This window comes from Rattus norvegicus, chromosome 18 (genome assembly GCF_021556685.1).
Source record: "Rattus norvegicus strain SHRSP/BbbUtx chromosome 18, alternate assembly SHRSP_T2T, whole genome shotgun sequence".
Classification (NCBI taxonomy): domain Eukaryota; kingdom Metazoa; phylum Chordata; class Mammalia; order Rodentia; family Muridae; genus Rattus; species Rattus norvegicus.
Window position 1 is genome coordinate 73593188 of NC_141551.1, and position 17909 is coordinate 73611096.

General features: G+C 47.8%; 1 protein-coding gene and 1 long non-coding RNA gene across 7 annotated transcripts in view; one reads left to right on the forward strand and one right to left on the reverse strand.

The window, feature by feature from the left end:
* The window catches only part of Slc14a1 (solute carrier family 14 member 1 (Kidd blood group)), a 43438-nt gene that overhangs the window by 9915 nt on the left and 15614 nt on the right, over nucleotides 1–17909 (reverse strand). For 2 of the 6 annotated variants that reach the window (XM_087593303.1, XM_087593302.1), the window contains exons 2-7: nucleotides 7215–7371; nucleotides 6577–6766; nucleotides 4418–4546; nucleotides 2226–2418; nucleotides 790–937; nucleotides 469–603 (exon numbers count right to left, since the gene is read on the reverse strand). In XM_087593303.1, the coding sequence (XP_087449429.1) occupies nucleotides 469–603; nucleotides 790–937; nucleotides 2226–2418; nucleotides 4418–4546; nucleotides 6577–6766; nucleotides 7215–7356 (937 nt within the window). In that variant the 5' untranslated portion in view covers nucleotides 7357–7371. Of the gene's footprint in view, nucleotides 1–468; nucleotides 604–789; nucleotides 938–2225; nucleotides 2419–4417; nucleotides 4547–6576; nucleotides 6767–7214; nucleotides 7372–10889; nucleotides 11108–14060; nucleotides 14164–17909 lie in introns of those variants that run through there. The other 4 variants (XM_087593300.1, XM_087593299.1, XM_087593301.1 and 1 more) reach the window with 4 other exon arrangements.
* LOC102553274 (uncharacterized) lies at nucleotides 12093–15495 on the forward strand. The gene is made up of 3 exons (XR_015643083.1): nucleotides 12093–12331; nucleotides 13169–13699; nucleotides 14689–15495. It is a non-coding gene; the product is annotated as an uncharacterized LOC102553274 (long non-coding RNA).

Sequence of the window (17909 nt, forward strand, 5' to 3'; positions counted from 1 at the left end):
GTGTGTGTGTGTGTGTGTGTGTGTGTGTGTTCACCAACATTCCAGGTGGCTTGGGTACATGCTCAGGTCATATGCATGTGTACACGCGTGCACACAGACAGACAGACAGACAGACAGACAGACAGACACACACACACACACACACACACACACACACACTAAACCCATGGTTCAGGTCATGGATCTATTCCCAAATATGTATCAAATAGAATGGCTACTGGGACCCAAGCTCTTCCTTTCTTAATAACCAGTGTAGTAGGCAGAGATGACTTTAATTCTCCCAGAGAGGGAACACCACTTGCTTTGCTCACACAATTAGCTAGTGGCAAATTCCAACTCCTATCCCGGTTTGAATTTCCCGTACGGTCCTGTTATAATCTTTATGTAAATATTTACCGATAGCCCGTTACTTTGACCGAGTCCTCGAGGGCACCCGTCGTCAATGTTATATGTAGGATAGGTACTCACCACAGGCAAGGGCCAGGAGATGGGTCTGCCAGGTGAGTGCCATGAACATCCCTCCGATCGCAATGCAAGCCAGGGAACTGTTGAAACCCCAGAGCCCAGAGTAGATATCTTTAAACGGAGCTGCAAGACTGAGACCTGTCATGCAGAAACAAGAGCGGTCAGAGCTGGGGACAAGGAGCAGGATGCTCTGCCCTGAGCTGCGGGGCCAGGGGAAACATCCCAAGGGTTCCTGTTGTTCAGAGATCTCCAGAAAGCCCTGTGGTATAGAGGAGGCCTGGTGTGGAGAAGACACTTGCATTAGGGAGGAAGTTTTAGGCTCACCTGCGATGACTCCCAGCAACGATCCGATAGCAGCGTGCAGGCACATGAGTGGGGAGGAAAGCAGGATGGCACACAGGAAAATGGCCCCTGTCCACGGGTTATCACAGCCATATATCTGACCGACTCCCACCGGAAGAGACTTCAACAGCTGCAACAGAAAGTGTACAACCGTAGCCACGCGAACAACAGACAAGAAGCCCACTGCGACCTTATACAATGGGGATTGTGAATGTACACGTGTGGATTTTAGAATTTTTTAGAATTAGCATATTTAATCCTTCAAGATCAGCGTCGGTGTTTTACTGATACAGGTGCGTGCTGAACAAGGCCCCTCCAAACCTCTGGTGCTCACAGACTTTCACACTAGCTCTGATACTTGGCCACCGTGAGGCGTCCAGTGTGGTCTCACGACCCCTGCCTCTGAGGACCTGCAGATCTTCTCTAGTGAGGCAGGGACACCGGCCATGCTTCAGTTGCTTCTGCTGTCCATCAGCTCTGGCTGTCAACCAATGCCCTGCCACAGGCCGTAGAAATACTATCGCAACTGAGTTGGCTGCCCGGACTAAAAGGTCAGCAAACTGAGCAAGATTATCTCCTCCATAATTTAGAAGCAATTATAGTCAACTTTATGAGTGAGAAATCACATTTGTACCATGTGGTGAAAATATCTTTAACTTAATATAGGTATTAATGCTTGTCGATCAGATCTCAAAACATGAGTCAAAAAACAACCAACCAACCAAACAAACAAATAAACAAACACAAACCCAGCAGTGTCTCCTTTGTTTTCTATGACTTCAATTGTCTTATTTTCAGAGACATTTTAAGTGGGGGGCTGAGATGCAGCTCAGTGGTAGATCATGTGCCCGGCATGCTTGAAGCTCTATTGCAATCTGTAGACACACGCACACAAATATGCAGGTACGTATGCACGTATACATACACCCCCCAACCCCCGCAACATACACGAAACCTGCAAATTTCCTTGGAAATGTCAGTAGGAAGAGGTGGAGTTCAGTTTGGGAGAAGCAGGTCAGTAGGAAGAGGTGGAGTTCAGTTTGGGAGAAGCAGGCTTTTGAAAGTACACAGTCTCTCTGTGGCTATCTGTACGGAGGTGCACCATATCTACACCCCGAGATTCAGCGGATCTCACCCTCTGTCTTCCAGTACAGTTTGGAGGAGTTTCCTGATACAGGTTCCCAGGCCCTGCTATACATCAGGAACCCTGAGCTACTATTTCTATTCTGTATGGAGGCAGAACAGCAGGTTCTACATAGCCCAAAAGGTTCAACATCCTCCTGTTCTGACTGGTGGATGCTGATCATGAAAGCTTTAACCTCAAGGGATAGACCACCATCCCCAAGGGTGGTCTCACCCACACAAACAAGGGCTGAGCCAATGAGCTTTGAGGGTGAGGCAGGGAGTTGATGTTTTACCTCCAGGGCGCTGAGCTCGGACCACGTGATGTTGGGCACGGAGCTGACAGGCATGAAGAGTTTACTTGGGAAAAACGTATTGTAGTGTCCTGTGGCTGAAAGGTACAGCGACAAAGCCATGTTGAAAGGAAGAGTGAAGACGGGCAGGTCCCACTTGCTGAACAGGGAGCTCAACGCGCTCGAGAAAACCGGGCTAAAGGAACGGAAACCCCGGAATGAGAATCAGTGATGAGCAGCCAAACTGAGCACCGCCCCCCACCCAGCCTCTCCGCAGGGGACGGGGGTGTGTCCTGTTGCTAACACGTTCTGAAATTGTGCTGGCAAATCTTCCAGGGGTGGAGAGCTGGAAAACCTATGGTGGATCCCATCGCAGAGACAACTCTAAGACACACCACAAGATCAACTCTTGATTTTTGAAAAAAACAAAACAAAACAAAACACAAACAAAACTACACACACACACACACACACACACACACACACACACACACACACACACACTCATGGCTCAAAGTGAGTTATAATCAAGGTCTTAAAAACATTTTTTAGGGAGCTAGAGAAATGGCTCAGTGGTTAAGAACACTGACTGTTCTTCCGAAGGTCCTGAGTTCAAGTCCCAGCAACCACATGGTGGCTCACAACCATCTGTAATGGAATCTGATGTCCTCTTCTGGTGTGCATGAAGACAGATACAGTACACTCATATACATAAAATAAAATAAATCTTTAAAAAAACCCCACATATTCAGAGCTCTTGATAAAATGAAATTTTAACTACAGAGTTAGTGTCCTGGGATCCTGGGGTCCTTCCTCTCCATCAGAGTCACTGCCATCCTGAATTTGGAAGACATTACTCTGCATGTCTTCTATATGTATATCTGTTTTGGAGAAGAAAAGACAAGAACTAAGGACTCAGGTGGTGCGGGCTGGGAATGGGTCTTACAAAGTGTCTGTCTTTGAGTCTTTGCTTGTACAGACACAGCCGCTCCCTGTTTCTGAGATATGCAAACTTAGGCTTGCTTTGGACCATATAGATGACTCCCTGGATCCTCAGTTGTTGACTCAATGGAGAACCATCATCAGATCAGAACAGATCCCTAGTTGGGGGAGTGTGGATCACCTGATGCCCATGGATCCTGTCCCATACAGAACAGCTCCCAAACTCCTGGGGGCGGCTGGCACCTATGGGAGTAACCAGGGTGAAGGCTTCCTGCAGGCAGTGCCCGTAGTGGGCTCCTTAAGTTCCTCTGTGAGTATATTAGTACTTTATGCTTTAGATAGGATATGGAAAGACAAACTTGTTTCTAGAAAAAGGAATTAAGGTGTTGCCAGCATAGAAGCTAGTTTTAAAGGTTCAGGTTTTGTAAAGATTAGAAAAAAAAAAGGAGGCGGCATCTCGGTTGATATGATCGATCACTGAGGGGTCGGGGGGTGGGCACTTTCAGCTGTGCTTTAGAGTCACCTAGGGAGACTTAAAACCCTCAACACTTAGGCAATGTCCCAGAGCAGCTGTATGTGCCAAGTGTGCAGTTGAGGTTGAGAAGGACTGAATGAAGGGGACATATAGACGAGTATCTGGCTGTAAGGGGAATCCACACCTCTTAGAGCGGTTGCTTCAGTTTCTATAACCAAAGGTAGAACCTGGTTCTAATTCTTTAAAGTTTTCTTTTTTTTTAAAATTTGCGGTAAAAACCGCAGAACATAAAAATTAGCATTTATTATGACATTGTTGTTTTGCCTCTCTAGACAGATCTGCCTGGACCTCCCTAGGCTGACCTCATGCTTACAACCTCCTCTTCTCTTAGTCTTCAAACACAGGGATTACACGTATAGGCCACCATAGCTGGCCCCTTCATCCATTTGAGTGGGTGAGCGTACATGTGCGGACCTATGCAGAAGGGCATGGGAAGAGGTCAGAGGAAGCTTTGGGTGTCAGCTCTCTCCCACCATGTGGGTTTCAGGGATCAAACTCAGGTTGTTATCCTTGGCCACAAGTGTCTTTATCTGCTAAGCCGACTTGCCGGCCCCATGTAGCTGTTTTAGAGTGACAAGGTCAAGGACACACTCTCCCTGTTACACAGCTGCTGCTGACTGGAAGAATAATCTTTATCTTACAAAACTGTGCTCTTTAGACATTGACTCCTCCTTCCCTCTCCCCTCCACAGGCATTTTGAAAACCAGGCAGAACTTACCAAGTCATAGACATAGCAGATACAGGGAATATCAACCACCAGAAGTAGTCGCCCTTGTCTGAGAAGACAGCCATGAGTATTCCCACCAGGGTGGCATTGTAACCCTGGAGCCCGGCTGCTATCGCTGATCTGCGGGCAGGAGGGACAGTGCAAACACAGTCTGGGTGAACTTACTTAGAATCGAACGTAAGCAGTAGCTGTAACTTCTACCTAACACCCACTGTAAAGAACCATCATACCTGGGCATGTGTCTCAAAGCCTTTTAGGAATCACGCAGGTACAACTAAATTGCGCAGTGAAATCTATGTAGATCTATCTGAAGTGTGTGTGTGGAACAACTCCCTCTGAGCTACGTCCCAAACCACAGGAGGAAGAGCATCTGGTGAGGGTGGGGGGCCTGAGACCATCTGCCCTTCCTTCAGCCTTTCCTAAGAACACTCCTATGTCTCTTAAATTGTTAAGGACCTTGCCGTGAACAGGGCTTTCAGTGTTTGAAACAGTCTGAAGTGGGATACACGATTCCTGGAAGGCAAATCCTTTCACGGAGTCTTCAGACACTCCCAACTTCAACTTAGCCCACATTTCCACGTTCTCCTGATTCTACTCAGCTGTCTCTAATGCATCTCCAGTTTATTGCAGAGGAAAACAGTTACTTCGACCTGGCCAGGCATCTATGTAATGATGTGCACTCTCCGTGCCTCTTGTGGAAATCCCTCTGCAATGGTAAAGTCTTCAGTCTGTCTCCTCAGTCTAGAGAGCCCTGACTAAGGCACCCCTCTGTGCTTGGCATTTAACCTCGCTTCGAAAGACTGAAATGTCAGCTTCTACTCTGTCTGTAATGGACTCTCTGTCAGGAAGCATAGGGGGAACTAGAAGCCCAAGAGAGCAAGGGGAATGTTTCTGTATAATAAGCCCCTTAGTCTGGCAAGCTTCCCATTTGCAGACCCTGAGAGTTGGCAATGTATGGTACCAAGAAGGACAACAGAGCCATTTCCAGCTTGACTCTCACAGGTCACGACCATGGGGACCTGTGAGGTAAAAGTGGTGAAGTGAGCTGTTTAGGTCAGATGGGCAGGGGCCTGAGGGGCGGGGCTGCAGCCAGCGAGTGCACTGCAGCTGGTATGAGAGGTTTTGGGTTTGATCTGACTCTGCACCAAGGCACAGGAGCAACCAATAAGCTGCTGTCTTATCTATTCCCTGGGCTGAGGACATCAGAGGTTGGATGCTAATTTCAAAGTATGTTGTCTCTCTTCTGTAAACCTCCAGAAGTTGAAGTTACGTGTGACAACTGAGGAGAGCTCTGGAGATGGGCTCTCTCATGGCGTTTGCCGGTGGATATTAGCTACAAGTCAAGAGATGCCACAGTACCAGTCCCAAGAAGAATCAGTCACTTAAATGGAATTGACACTTTAATTTTTTTTAGAACTAAGAAAAGTTAAAGAAGTGTGAGTAGCAATGCATATGTGTGTATGTGTCTGTGTGTATATGTGTGTGTGTATATATGTGTGTGTGTATATGTGTGTGTATATGTGTGTGTATGTGTGTGTATATATGTGTGTGTGTATATATGTGTGTGTATATGTGTGTATATGTGTGTGTATGTGTGTGTATATATGTGTGTGTATGTATATACATATGTGTGTGAATATGTATGTGTGTGTATATATATATGTGTGTGTGTATATACATGTATGTGTGTATATATGTGTGTGTGTATGTGTGTGTATATATATGTGTGTGTGTATATACGGTCTTCAAAACTCTAATTACCAAGGAAGTGAGGGTGCTCCTGCCAATATCAAGAATGAACTCATGCAGGCCTTGTGCATGCTAGACAAATGCTCTCCCACTGAACTCAGAAGCATTTTAATTAAAGTTGTAATAAGTAATCGAATTACTAAAGGAGACTTCGGTGGGCGCTTTCCTGGTGATAGGTGCGTTCTGGCTACTGTACACATCAGGTAGTACTCAGACTGGCTCCTTATTCAGATGAGGAGAAGGGACTACCAGTGATTCCCTGGCCTCTGACTAAAGGCAAACAGAGCGTTCTGTGGATTAAAGGTTGTTTTACCTGGGAGGGTGTGGCTTTCTCATTGCTGCCCATGGCAGCTGCCCAGCTGTCCCTCAGAGAGGGGGCTGGCATATGAGGCCTTGCCTACCTGTCTTGGCTAAGCAAGAGGGCGGTCAGAGTGGAGACCACGGTTCCTACACAGCCACAGAGCGCCCACCAGGGGTTCTGGACCAGAAGTCCCGCCAGAATCAGGATTCCACTGATGGGGTTGCTGACAAACACCACCTGGGATATGCCACGAAGTATCCAGTCCATGAACTGGAGCACCACAGGCTTGTCTGGGGGAGACAAGAGGAGCAGAGTTAGGGAAGAGACAAAAATAATGCCAAGGTCTACCCAGAATCGGTCGGAGGTGAAACTCTGCGATATTATGTGAAGCCTCCCTATGACCCCTTAATTTGTTTAGTGAGTCTACACATCCCTCCTGGGATTCATGCACCCGTTTACCATGCTCAGAGGTAGAAACCAAGGGATCAGTTATCAGCAGTTGCACTTCCTTTGTTAAGTACTGAGATGGTCCTTTCATTTCATATGAATAGGGCACTGCCCCCTGCCCATTACGTCAGCGAAAAAGGTGCGAGGGACTTGTAAGTCAGAAGACGCAAAACAGAAGACAGAAAAGTGATGGCTGGGAGTAGAGCTAAGTCCATAGGGAGAAGCACAGGCAACAGGTGTCCTCAGAGCCGCTTCCCTGGTTCTCCAAGAAATGAGTGCTTAGTCACATACCTTTAAGCCAGTTGGCGAATTCCTTCATATCTCCCGTGACATAGCCAAGTACTTTGAGGCCACACCTTCTCCCCCGGCAGGATAAAATCTGGCTTTCACCTCGGTCTACTTTAACCATAGTGGGAATATCTTCCATGGCCATTTCTTCCTCTGGCTCCTTGAAGGAAGGACAGGGTTAGTAAAGGTCCTGAACCAGAAAGAGCTCCATGGCTAGCTTAGGCTGTTGTCGTCGCCACAGAAGACAAGTGTGGAAGCGTTCACCTACAGCAGTGGTTCTTAATTTTCCTAGCACTGTGGCCCTTTGATACAATTCCTCATGGGGTGACCCCCAACCATAACATTATTCTGTTGCTACTTCATAACTGTAAACGTGCTACGGCTATGAACTGTAACGTAGATGTCCGTGTTTTCCAACGGTCTTAGGTGACCCATGTAAAAGGGTCATTTGACCTTCCGAGGGGTCTCGATTCACTGGTGTAGAACCACTGGAGTAAACTACGGCAGTGTCGTGGGTCTGAGAATGTACTCTTTCTTCCTGGAGTGCCATTGAGGAATTCTTTATCCAAACCCAAATACCACATGACCTTGTCCTCGATGTCTTTAATGCGACCATGAGAAGGTTCTTGTCTATACCCTCACAAGGCCTGGTTTCTAGCTTAACCAATATTTGTTGAGGCCCCATTTCCTGTGCTCAAGGAACTTAGTGTTGTTGAGAAGAAAGAAAAGTAAAACCAACAGAACACGTCGAATAATATAGAAAGAGCTAAAATAAGCAAGCAACCTTGAAATCTGCATTTTTCTTTTTTACAAAATAGCAGGTATGGTAGGCGGGCATGGTAGCATATATCTGTAATCCCAGGAGGTAGGAGGCTCAGGAGGCCAGACCCAGCAACAATGGTTCAAACACAGCCTGGGCTACATGACATCTGTGTCCCAGAAAAGCAAACTGCCAATATTAAAAAACAAACAAACAAAACATCCCAACTACTGAAGAGGGAAGTGGGTGTGTGTTGAGACAGCCTAAGAAGCCCCTGACCTGAGTCTCCAAGAATAAGATTGCTTGAATTCATAGTACATCGTCCAGTTCTCTCAGATAGCCTGCATGGAAGCTGTCACGTAAACGCATAAAACAAGCAAGAAAGATACCCACGAAGGTGCAGAGGAGTGGTTCTCAGCCTGTGTTTAGCAACCCCTTGGAAGGTCAAATGACCCTTTCACAGGGGTTGCCTAAGACCACCAGAAGACAGATATTTACATCACAATTCATAACAGTAGCAAAATTACAGTTATGGAGTAGCAATGAAAATAATTCTATGGTCGGGGGTCACCACAACTTGTGGAATTGCATTCGAGGGCCACAGCATTAGGAAAGTTGAGAACCACTGGTGTGGAAATCAAGACAGGTATAAATGGACAATGCTGTCAAAAGCCAAACACTATGACGATGTGTATTGCACAGCATAAGAATGCCCAGGATTTTATTATAGTCAGAATGCAAACATGTTAGCCATAATGCGTGTTGACTACAGGGCTGGCTACTTCTTATGTTAAGTATGTAACCGGAGAGAACTAAGATCACTGGGTTTGGTACCCTGTGACACAACATGAAGGCTTCTCAGTGCCAACCACAGATGTAAGGGCTACCCATGACACACTCCTATAGTTAGACACGTAGAGAAGGACAACAGCCAAGACGCCCAGGTTGTCTGAAAAGGCCCAGCATACAGACAGGTAAGAAGGAAGCGGGGCAGCTCCATCAGCAGCCTCTGGAGACTTCAGTGGGGAATACGTGGAAGCCACAGCCACAAAAGGCAAGACCAAGGCAAGACAACGTTGCACACATAAGCCAGCTCCTTTCTCCTCACGGCAAGGCCACCGACAGAGTTTCTCTGGCTGATTCTGAGCCTACCAGGGTTCCATTTACTACATCCAAGAGTTGGCTAGCACTCACTTTGTAGTCCTGGCACTCACTTTGTAGTCCAGGCTGGCCTTGAACTCACAGATATCCCGTCTGCCTTTGCCTTCTGAGTGCTGGGATTAAAGGTGTGTGCCCTGGTCTCCCGGTTTAAAATCACGTCTTTCAAAGACAACGGGGCTCTAGTGTTGACTTACATTAACCCCAGTACAGAAATCAATGTTTTATTACTGATCTATTACTATACAGCAATTTTGGTTTTTTGCTATAGCTTAGGCCAGCCTTGAACTTGCTACCTTTCTCCTGCCCCTGACTCCCAAGTGCTGGGATTACAGATAGGTACCACCACGCCTGTCTATCTTCCTGTTTTTTTTTAAACAATGGCACACCATTAATCATCATACAGACTTGGAGTTATTTCTTCAATGCGTTCCACCCCAAGGTCATTCTGTCCTGGCAACATTCTAGCTGACATTTGTGAGTCTATCAGTGAATCTCTGTATTAGAATTTTTTCTTTTCACACTGAAAACTCCTGGAGACACGGAACCTGTGCCAAGCCCATAGAGCACGGCTCGCCCTGCTCTGTACTTAAAAACCCACAGATCTGTTTAAGTAACGCAGCACTTGTAAAAAAAAATATTTCCATCTCATAAAATAAATATAAATAAATAAAAACAATACTTTCCTTTTATCTAAGCAATGGCTACTGCTTCTTTCAGACCACTCCCTCTTCAGATCTCAAAGCATGCCTGGTTAGCTTGCCTTGGTGAGGGTGACCCTTTCTCAAAGCCACACCAAGATACAAGAGGCATCAGCTTTAAGTCTCAGACTTGATGAGGAGAAGCTCAAGGGACGGGCGTCTCGAGTTGCTGTGACCAAACCAATCAAGCCCTGAAAGTGGCAGTTTCCATCTGCCACAGAAATCACCTCCAGAATACACAAGTGCGTGCTCTCAAAACTTGGAGCCTGTATTTATTTTAGAGAGTTTCGAATACCACATCGCCCCAGAGATTCGAAACCTGATAGTCTGACTGGCCAGACATGACTGGGAACCTGAATGGCCTGTGTCCTTGTGGAACCATTCCAAGTTAAGACTAAACGACTTTTGTCCAATCTACAGCCCAACCTACAGCTGTGTCTCCAATACTCCTGTGTAGGGATGCCCTACGTGGCTGTAACATTGTTCCCCACCATCCCACACCTCAGAGAAGGCTCCTCATGCCTGAGCAGACAGTGGCTACGTCCCAGAGTCCCCAGGGAGCCATTTATTCTGAACTGCTGATCTTCCTGTAGCTCCTAGGATCAGGGACACCTGTTTCAGATCTCCAACCTGAGAGCCGGTTAGGAGAAAGCAGTAGTTTAAATCTAGTTCGCTCTAGAACGTTATCATGCTAGAAAAATCCGTGTCTCTTTTTGGAACTCGGGCTCAGGAGAGGACCCTTCCAGCTGATGCTCATACTCTGCTGAAAAGGCCATTGCGTCTCTATAGAACAGAGAGGTCAATGGAGAGACTTTTCATCGAAGAGAAGCAGGAGAACTGTAAAGCTCCTGACTTGTGCTTCCTTGTAATTTCCCTAAGGCTTTGCAACTGCCCTAGCTCAGTGGTGCGGCCTCTAAGCCTATGGGAGTAGCTCAGGCCATGGCACCATCCTCAGCAGAGGATGACCACCCATGTCCCAGCCTCTGCTCAGAAAGGACACCATGCTGGGAGCAGTCTCTCAGGTTCCCCCAAGGAACAGGCTGCTGGGAGGGAGCCTACCTGTTCTTGCCACCTTTGTGCCAGGAACAAGTTTAGCCGTCTGAAGCCTCCTGGCGCTGCCTTACCGGCTCTATTTCCAAAAGGGTCTATCCAAAGAGGATCATGATGGGAGTCATCAGTGCCACCACTCAAAGACTGTCCGTTCATCTTTCCTTCTCCATACACGACAGACGTGAATCAGCAGTGTCCTGGCTCTGGGGAGCACAGGAAAAGCCAGACTGGGGGAGAGGGACAGGTCTGCTTTCAGTTTCTGCTAAGGGAAGATGCTCTCTCTGCCCTGGCCCCCTTAGAGCAGCTTGCAGTGGGAGGGAGGAAGGAGGACACGGACTATGAGGCAAAACTCATTTTACAGTACTCTGGAAATGGTGGCAACCCATGCTGAACAGAGGAAGAACGAGAGTGGGTCCCACGCTCTGTGTTCGACTGGCAGGAGGGTGGCCCATTTGAATCCTGCTGCAGAGAGGGACGGTGGCTTCGGGCTCTGCAGCGCTCTGGCAAGCTGTTGTGCTCTGTGCTGGAGACCAGCTCTGAGAACGACAGTGTCTCAGCCTTGTTTCTTATGAAACAGGAGGAAAAGGAGCCCCTTAGTTCTGCTTCCTGCCGTAAGATACTAGCCACACTTTGCATGCACAGCAAAGCTCATTCTGCCATACTGGCAAACGCCATCTCTCTTACAATAAGAGTCACGATTACAGAATACCTAATATCAGCTTGTTAACAAGAAACAATTGTGAGTCAAATTTGGTAAGAGTGTCAGAGTTTAGTGATTTCCTTTCCCTCTCACTCTCCTTCCCTCCCCCCTCCCATCCTTCCCATTGCATTCGGAAAAGAGCTCTGCGTTCAGAAGTTCTAGAATGTTCTATGTGTGATTTTTGTCTCTTCTTCTTCCCTCTTTACTCTCACATTCTTCTACTGACTGGGAGTGAAAGTTGGAAACTTTACAAAGGCGATTTGAAGGATCCACAGTTGTGGAAAGTATTTCTGATGTACTTTATGGGAAAAGAAGTGTGTGTGTGTGTGTGTGTGTGTGTGTGCGCGCGCGCGCGCGCGCGCGCGCTCGTGTGCGTGCTTTCCGGCCTTAGTGTAAACCAAACCGATGTTCCTGGAGTTTGCAGAATGAGCATTTTGGGTTGGTAAGAAAGAATGGTAAACAGCTCCATAGCAAGGGTCTTATATTAGGTCAAAGGCAGGGGAGTGGGAGGAGGAGGAGGAGGAGGAGGAAGAAGGAGAAGGAGAAGGAGAAGGAGAAGGAGAAGGAGAAGGAGAAGAGGGGAAGAGGAAGGGGAAGGGGAGGAAAGGGAGGAGGAGGAGGAAGAGGAAGGGGAAGGGGAAAGGGAAGAGGAAGAGGGGGGAATATGAGGAATAGGAAGGAGAGGAGGGAGAGGAGGAAGAGGAGGAGAAGAAAATGAAAAAAACACAAGGAGAGGGGTCCCATCCCTCAGGTAAGTGGCTGCTGCTTCGCTCTTCCCTGTCTGACTTTCTCTGCACGCAGCACCGTCTCCACAAACTCAGCAGCAATGTTTTCTCAGAGACAGAAGTAGGCAAATAGGTTACATGGTTGAAACGTTCATGTTCTAGAAAACTGAGGCTTTGTGCCACCTCTGAAGTCTACCTGGCCAGTGGCAGGCAGAGCCGGCTTCAGCAGGCGCTAAATCCTGTCTTCTGGTTTGTTAGTGTCATCCCAGGATTTTACCCACAAATGACAGTAGCAGCTTCTGTATGGAAGATTCTGAAGTGAGTGGCAGGGTACAGTAGCCCAAAGTCACAGTCACCTTGAAGTAACTCAGGGTTGAACAAGAAAGACAGGGCTCTGGCTCCTCTGTAGGATCCATAACTGTCTGTTAAAAGTAATACCAGCAACTCCTCAAAGCCAGACTCTCCCGTGCATTACTGATGTGGCTACAAGTAGCATCCAAGAATGTTCTGGAAGCTGTACATGGTAAGCCTCCCAACAGGAGCTGGGAAGTGTGTTTCAGAGCCCAGATCACCAGTGAAATGAGGCAGTGCTCAGTATTTCAATTTGAGACAAACCTGAAGGTCTCGCTTCAACTGTCCTCCCTAATATATTACACACAACAAAATGCATTGTATTGTAGCGTGTATTAGTAATCTGTATAACTGGAGAGACCTGAAAGTCCTCAACTTTCCATGCCTCCAGGATCTCTTCAAATAACACTAAGGGTTAGATCTGGGTTCCTTGAACCATTTTCATGTTCTGTCATAATGAAAAGACTTCCTGTGCTGACATTTATTTGCTACTTTGTTAATCTTTATTTTAGGTCATTTTTGGTCACAACCGCAGGAACTGCTCAGTTCTCCTTTAGAACTGTAATCAGAAACAAAGAGCTGCTGTCCAGTATTCCTGTCCTGATTAAAACACTTCCCCTCGCTGCAGACAGCACTCCTCAGAGCCTTGAACTGTGCAGTGACAGAGCAGGGACAGAGAGCTGCAGGAAGTCACAAAATCTCTAGCTATGCTTGGGACTGATCAGAGTTCCCAATGGGCTCACAAGCACACTCCCTTCAGCAGGACAGCACACGCACACAGGAGCCCTAAGCCCATAACTGGGAAGGGCTGTTCCCGGTACCCCACATTTTCTTGTGAGTCATATAAATGCCATCGATAGCTTTGCTTAGTTTTTCAAGAGCATATCCTGACGAAACTGTGCTGATTAGTCAGGGCTATTTAGTACAGAGTGGGCACCCTGTGGAAGCTCTCTTCTATGCTAGCCCAAGGCAGCTTCCACCCTCTCCAGGAGTCATAACAAAGGCACTACTTTTAAGCTTCTTGGAAGAGGACTGTGGCTTTGGTAAGTAGCCTCCTTGTCTACAAGATCTCCGACTATTCAGTTCCAACAATTAGAGAAACGTTTCACCATTTAAAAGAAAGCAGAATTGGAGACAGGAAGCCAAGAGAGGACAGAAAGGAAGAAATGTGTGCTCAGGACATAATCCCTGCATGTATGTATATAATGTTGCAGTAAAGTCCATTAACTTGTAACATTTAAATATGTAACAATAACAGTAACAACAGCAACAATGGAAAGTACAGGGCCTGGAGTCAGACACATGAAGTTCAAAACTCTTTAAAAAGAAAGGGGAGGGGGGAAGATTAAAGAGGACGAAGGCGGCCCTCAACAAGGCAATCAACAGAAGAGAGGATGCACTTACCCTCCAGCGGGCTTCCCGGTGGCAGAAGGCAGTGTCTGATAAAGGGCAGCCAGGCTCTCTTAAGAGGTGCAGTGCCCTGGAGAGGTGGTGCAGAAGAGGCACCTCACCCTTTTATACCCACGCTCTGCTCTTCAGGTCTGTGAACCGGCTTTCTCCTCCCACTTAAGCCACAGACTCCAGAGCAATGCGGTGGGGGTGGGGGGTGGGGGTGGCCCCTGGCTCCGGTGCCTCGCGTCTCTCCCTTCTCTCTCCTCTCTTGACACGGTGCCAACCATTTTGTCACGTCTGCACAGCATCTCAGGGTCTTTACTTAGTGATAACCAAACTCAAATTCACCTTTTCTCTTCTATGCCATTTCCTACCCTCAACTTGAAATGTTTCTGGAAAGATGTGTAAGGGTCCTCATGGTGTCATTTAAACGACAAAGCACAGTGGGGGTGAAGTGGTTAGTCCTGAGATGGGAGGTTTTTCAGAGTTGCCATTCCTGTCCTGGTGTTGAGAGGGGGAAGATCCAAGGGCAGTGGGAGAGGAAGGGAGGTCGAGGGTACAAGTTATTTCTGGAAACTAGCTACCTGTTGCCCGTGCAAACCAGAATCACGAATGCCTCCCTGGTTGTTCCTCTTTCTAGGTAAAAACCCCAGGACGGACTGCGCTGCCTTAGCAGACTAACGTCCAGAGCAGACTCTAACGTGAAAAGTTCCTTTCCTCCCCATTCTTCGACTTCGGTTTTGTGGCTTGTTTCTTTCCGGTAGAAACACAGTAAAGTCGGGGGCACCTCTGTGAGTGAAGAATTAGAAAAACCCTCCCTGCCGCCAGAGGTCTTCCCTGCACACCCGCTGATGAGCGGATTCTCCTTATCGGCCCTCCTTCAGGCTGCCTCGGACTCTCGGACTCCACCCACTGGACTCCCGCCAGACCCCTAAGCTCCTCCGCAGGGGGCCCCAGCAGTGCCTAAGGCTGATCTCAGGAGGGAATCGGTGGGCCCAGGTTGACTGTGAGAGCTTTGAGATTCCCACAAATCTCTAACACCTTTTTTCCTGATAAAACAAGTATAAAATGAACCCCTCCTGGTCGTCCTGCAGCTGGTGTGGGGCCAGCTTGGGAAGGAAAGATATCTAGTCTTTTCTGGTGTTCGTTATGCACAGGAAACCACAATTTCTAATAATGATGATGATAAATGATAGTGATAAGATGATAAGAATGACCCCAAAGGGGTTGAGTTTCCTCTGGTTGCCAGTATTGTGCTAAACACCTGGCGGGCATGAGTCATTTAATCACCTCAAAATCCCTGTATGGAATGCTGGGCTGTGTATTGGTAGAGCGTTTGCCTTTCATCTACCAGGCTCTAGGTCCCAGTACTAAAAGAAACAAGCACCCCCCTGACTCCAAATGGACAACGTTGAAGCCCCTATAATACAAAGAAAACTGAAGCAAACCCTATATGGTGACATTATTCCTGTTTTGTCAGTGAGGAAACCAAGACTCTGAGAGCTGAAGTTCACTTGTCTGGAATCTGGACATAAGCTGAGAGAGCACTGTCTGCTATTGCCAGCTTCTGCCTGTGTGTTTGCTCATGAAGTCAGCCATCACGGATGGCCTCAGCACCCATGCAGCCTGCCTCTCTCTCTCTCTCTCTCTCTCTCTCTCTCTCTCTCTCTCTCTCTCTCTCTGTTTCTCTCTCTCTCTCTCTGGCTGTTATCAGGTGGAGTGAGTGGGTCGAGCACATCTTGGGTCTTTTGGACAGAGCCACATTCCCCTGCACTGTCCCTTCCTCCCTGGCCTCTGCTCCAGTCCTGCAAAGCCAGCCACAGCTTAAGTGTCCATCACAAAATGCAGCTCTGACTCAGACAACACAAAGGATATGTGTATCCTAGGCAACCAAACCTGAGTCTGAGTCCTGGTGTTGTCCCTATGTGACATTAGATGTGCCGTCCTTTCAGAACTGTGAAATGGGTGGTTTATGACGTCTGGTGATTGTCATGAAGGATGATGCCGGTGAAGCCTTGGCCCCAGTGGCTGAAGTACCCCTGATCTGCCTTCTCTAACTCTGCCAGCACTGGACTGGCTTCCGGGATTCTGTGTCAGCTCTCTTGTACTGCTCTTGATCTCAGACTGGGTGCAGTTCCGAGAGCAATGTCAAAAACTCTGAAGTTGCCAGGTGTGGTGGCACATACCTTTAATCCCAGCACTGGAGAAGTAGAGGCAGGTGGATTTCTGTGAGTTTGAGGCCAGCCTGGTCTATATAGTGAGTCCTAGGACACACACACACACACACACACACACACACACACACACACACACACACAAAATCTTGCCTCAAACAAAATCAAACATTCCCTCTGAAACAAAACAAAACAAACAAAACCCAAACTAAAGGTTTTCGATAGTCATTGATTGGAGTTTGTTAGTCTCATTTGCAAGATCTCAAGGTACCAGGGGTGGTGGCTCCAGCTGGAAAATCAGAGACAGCTAGCTCCCTGTGGCAGCCACTGGGAGCCACTGGAAGCCACTGGGAGCCGCTGGGAGCCACTGGTAGTCACTGGGAGCCACTGGGAGCCGCTGGAGCCTGGGTGTATTCCTGGTGTCCTAAGACAGCCCATTGCACAACTCAGTGCCTTGACTGAGTGCTTCCCGTGCCATCAGCGCTTCCTGTGACGCCCGCCTCCCTGTGCTATTAACCAGGTAGCTGAGCCCTCAGCCGCACAGTGCTAACACCCCACTGCTGTTCCAGCCATGCCTCCCTTGGCTTCCCATCCCTTCTCCTCTGTGAGCCTTTTAGCCCCACTCCCAGCTGGGTTTCCACCCCGACTTCCCTCCTTCCATCCATACAAACACAAGCAACATGGAGCTCTCCCAGTTTCCTTTTTCCTTGCAGTTTCTGCCCCAGAAAGTTCTCTCTAGTCTCTCCCTGCCCATGCTCTGCCCAATTCTATTTGAATTTCTCACTAAATTCCCAGGAACTTAAAACCATCTCTGCTTATTCCTTGCTGCCCAGGTAAAGCGCATATCCAGCAATTGCTCTGGAATTGTCTTTGAAATACTTCCTGGCTATTGTCTCCTAAATTGCTTCCTGGGTGTGGGCCTACGCTTCTGCAATCACAGCCCTTGGGTCATTGAGGCGGGAAGACCTTGAGTTTGAGGCTAGCCTGGGTTATGTAATGAGATTCTGTTTCAAACACTCCCACCTTTTCCACCTTGTCTAACCCCACTCGGGCTGGAAGGGGCTGGACAAGACAATTAGGATCCAGATGTTCCCTTTATTCACGATGAATCTCTCTTTCCAGAACAATTCTGGGAAAGTTCATTAGATATCTAACATAAGAGGAGGGAAGGACTAGGTAATGAAATGGAAAGATAGAAAAGCAAAACGGGCCAGGGACTGTGTAACATTTCCCTCTGATGGCATAGGTGTGTACACATTTCTAAACACTCAGCTGGCTCAGAACCAGTCCAACACTGTTTTCTTTCAATCACTGCTTGACATTGATCCTTCTATGGGCATTAACTCTGGAGATGGGCGTATGAGGTGGGGCAGTGGCCACAGAGATTGGGGCAGTGGCCACAGATGCCTCTCGAGGCTCACAGTCATCCTAGCACCTGTCCTGAAGGGCAGGGAAGGGCACTATTTCTCCTTTTTCCTCCCCCACTGCACAGCAAGGGAAGCAAAGACTGCAGTGGAATATTCCTTTGCAGCGAGCTTGGATCTGGGGATATCTGGGCTTGGTAAACAGTCAGGCATGGAGGCCTCAGATGAGAGTTAAATCGATCACCGGCCCAGAACGCTCCCTTTGTGGAAGGTGTTCTCTAGATGTGGGGCTTGGAGGCCAGCAGGTTCACAATGCAAAGGTC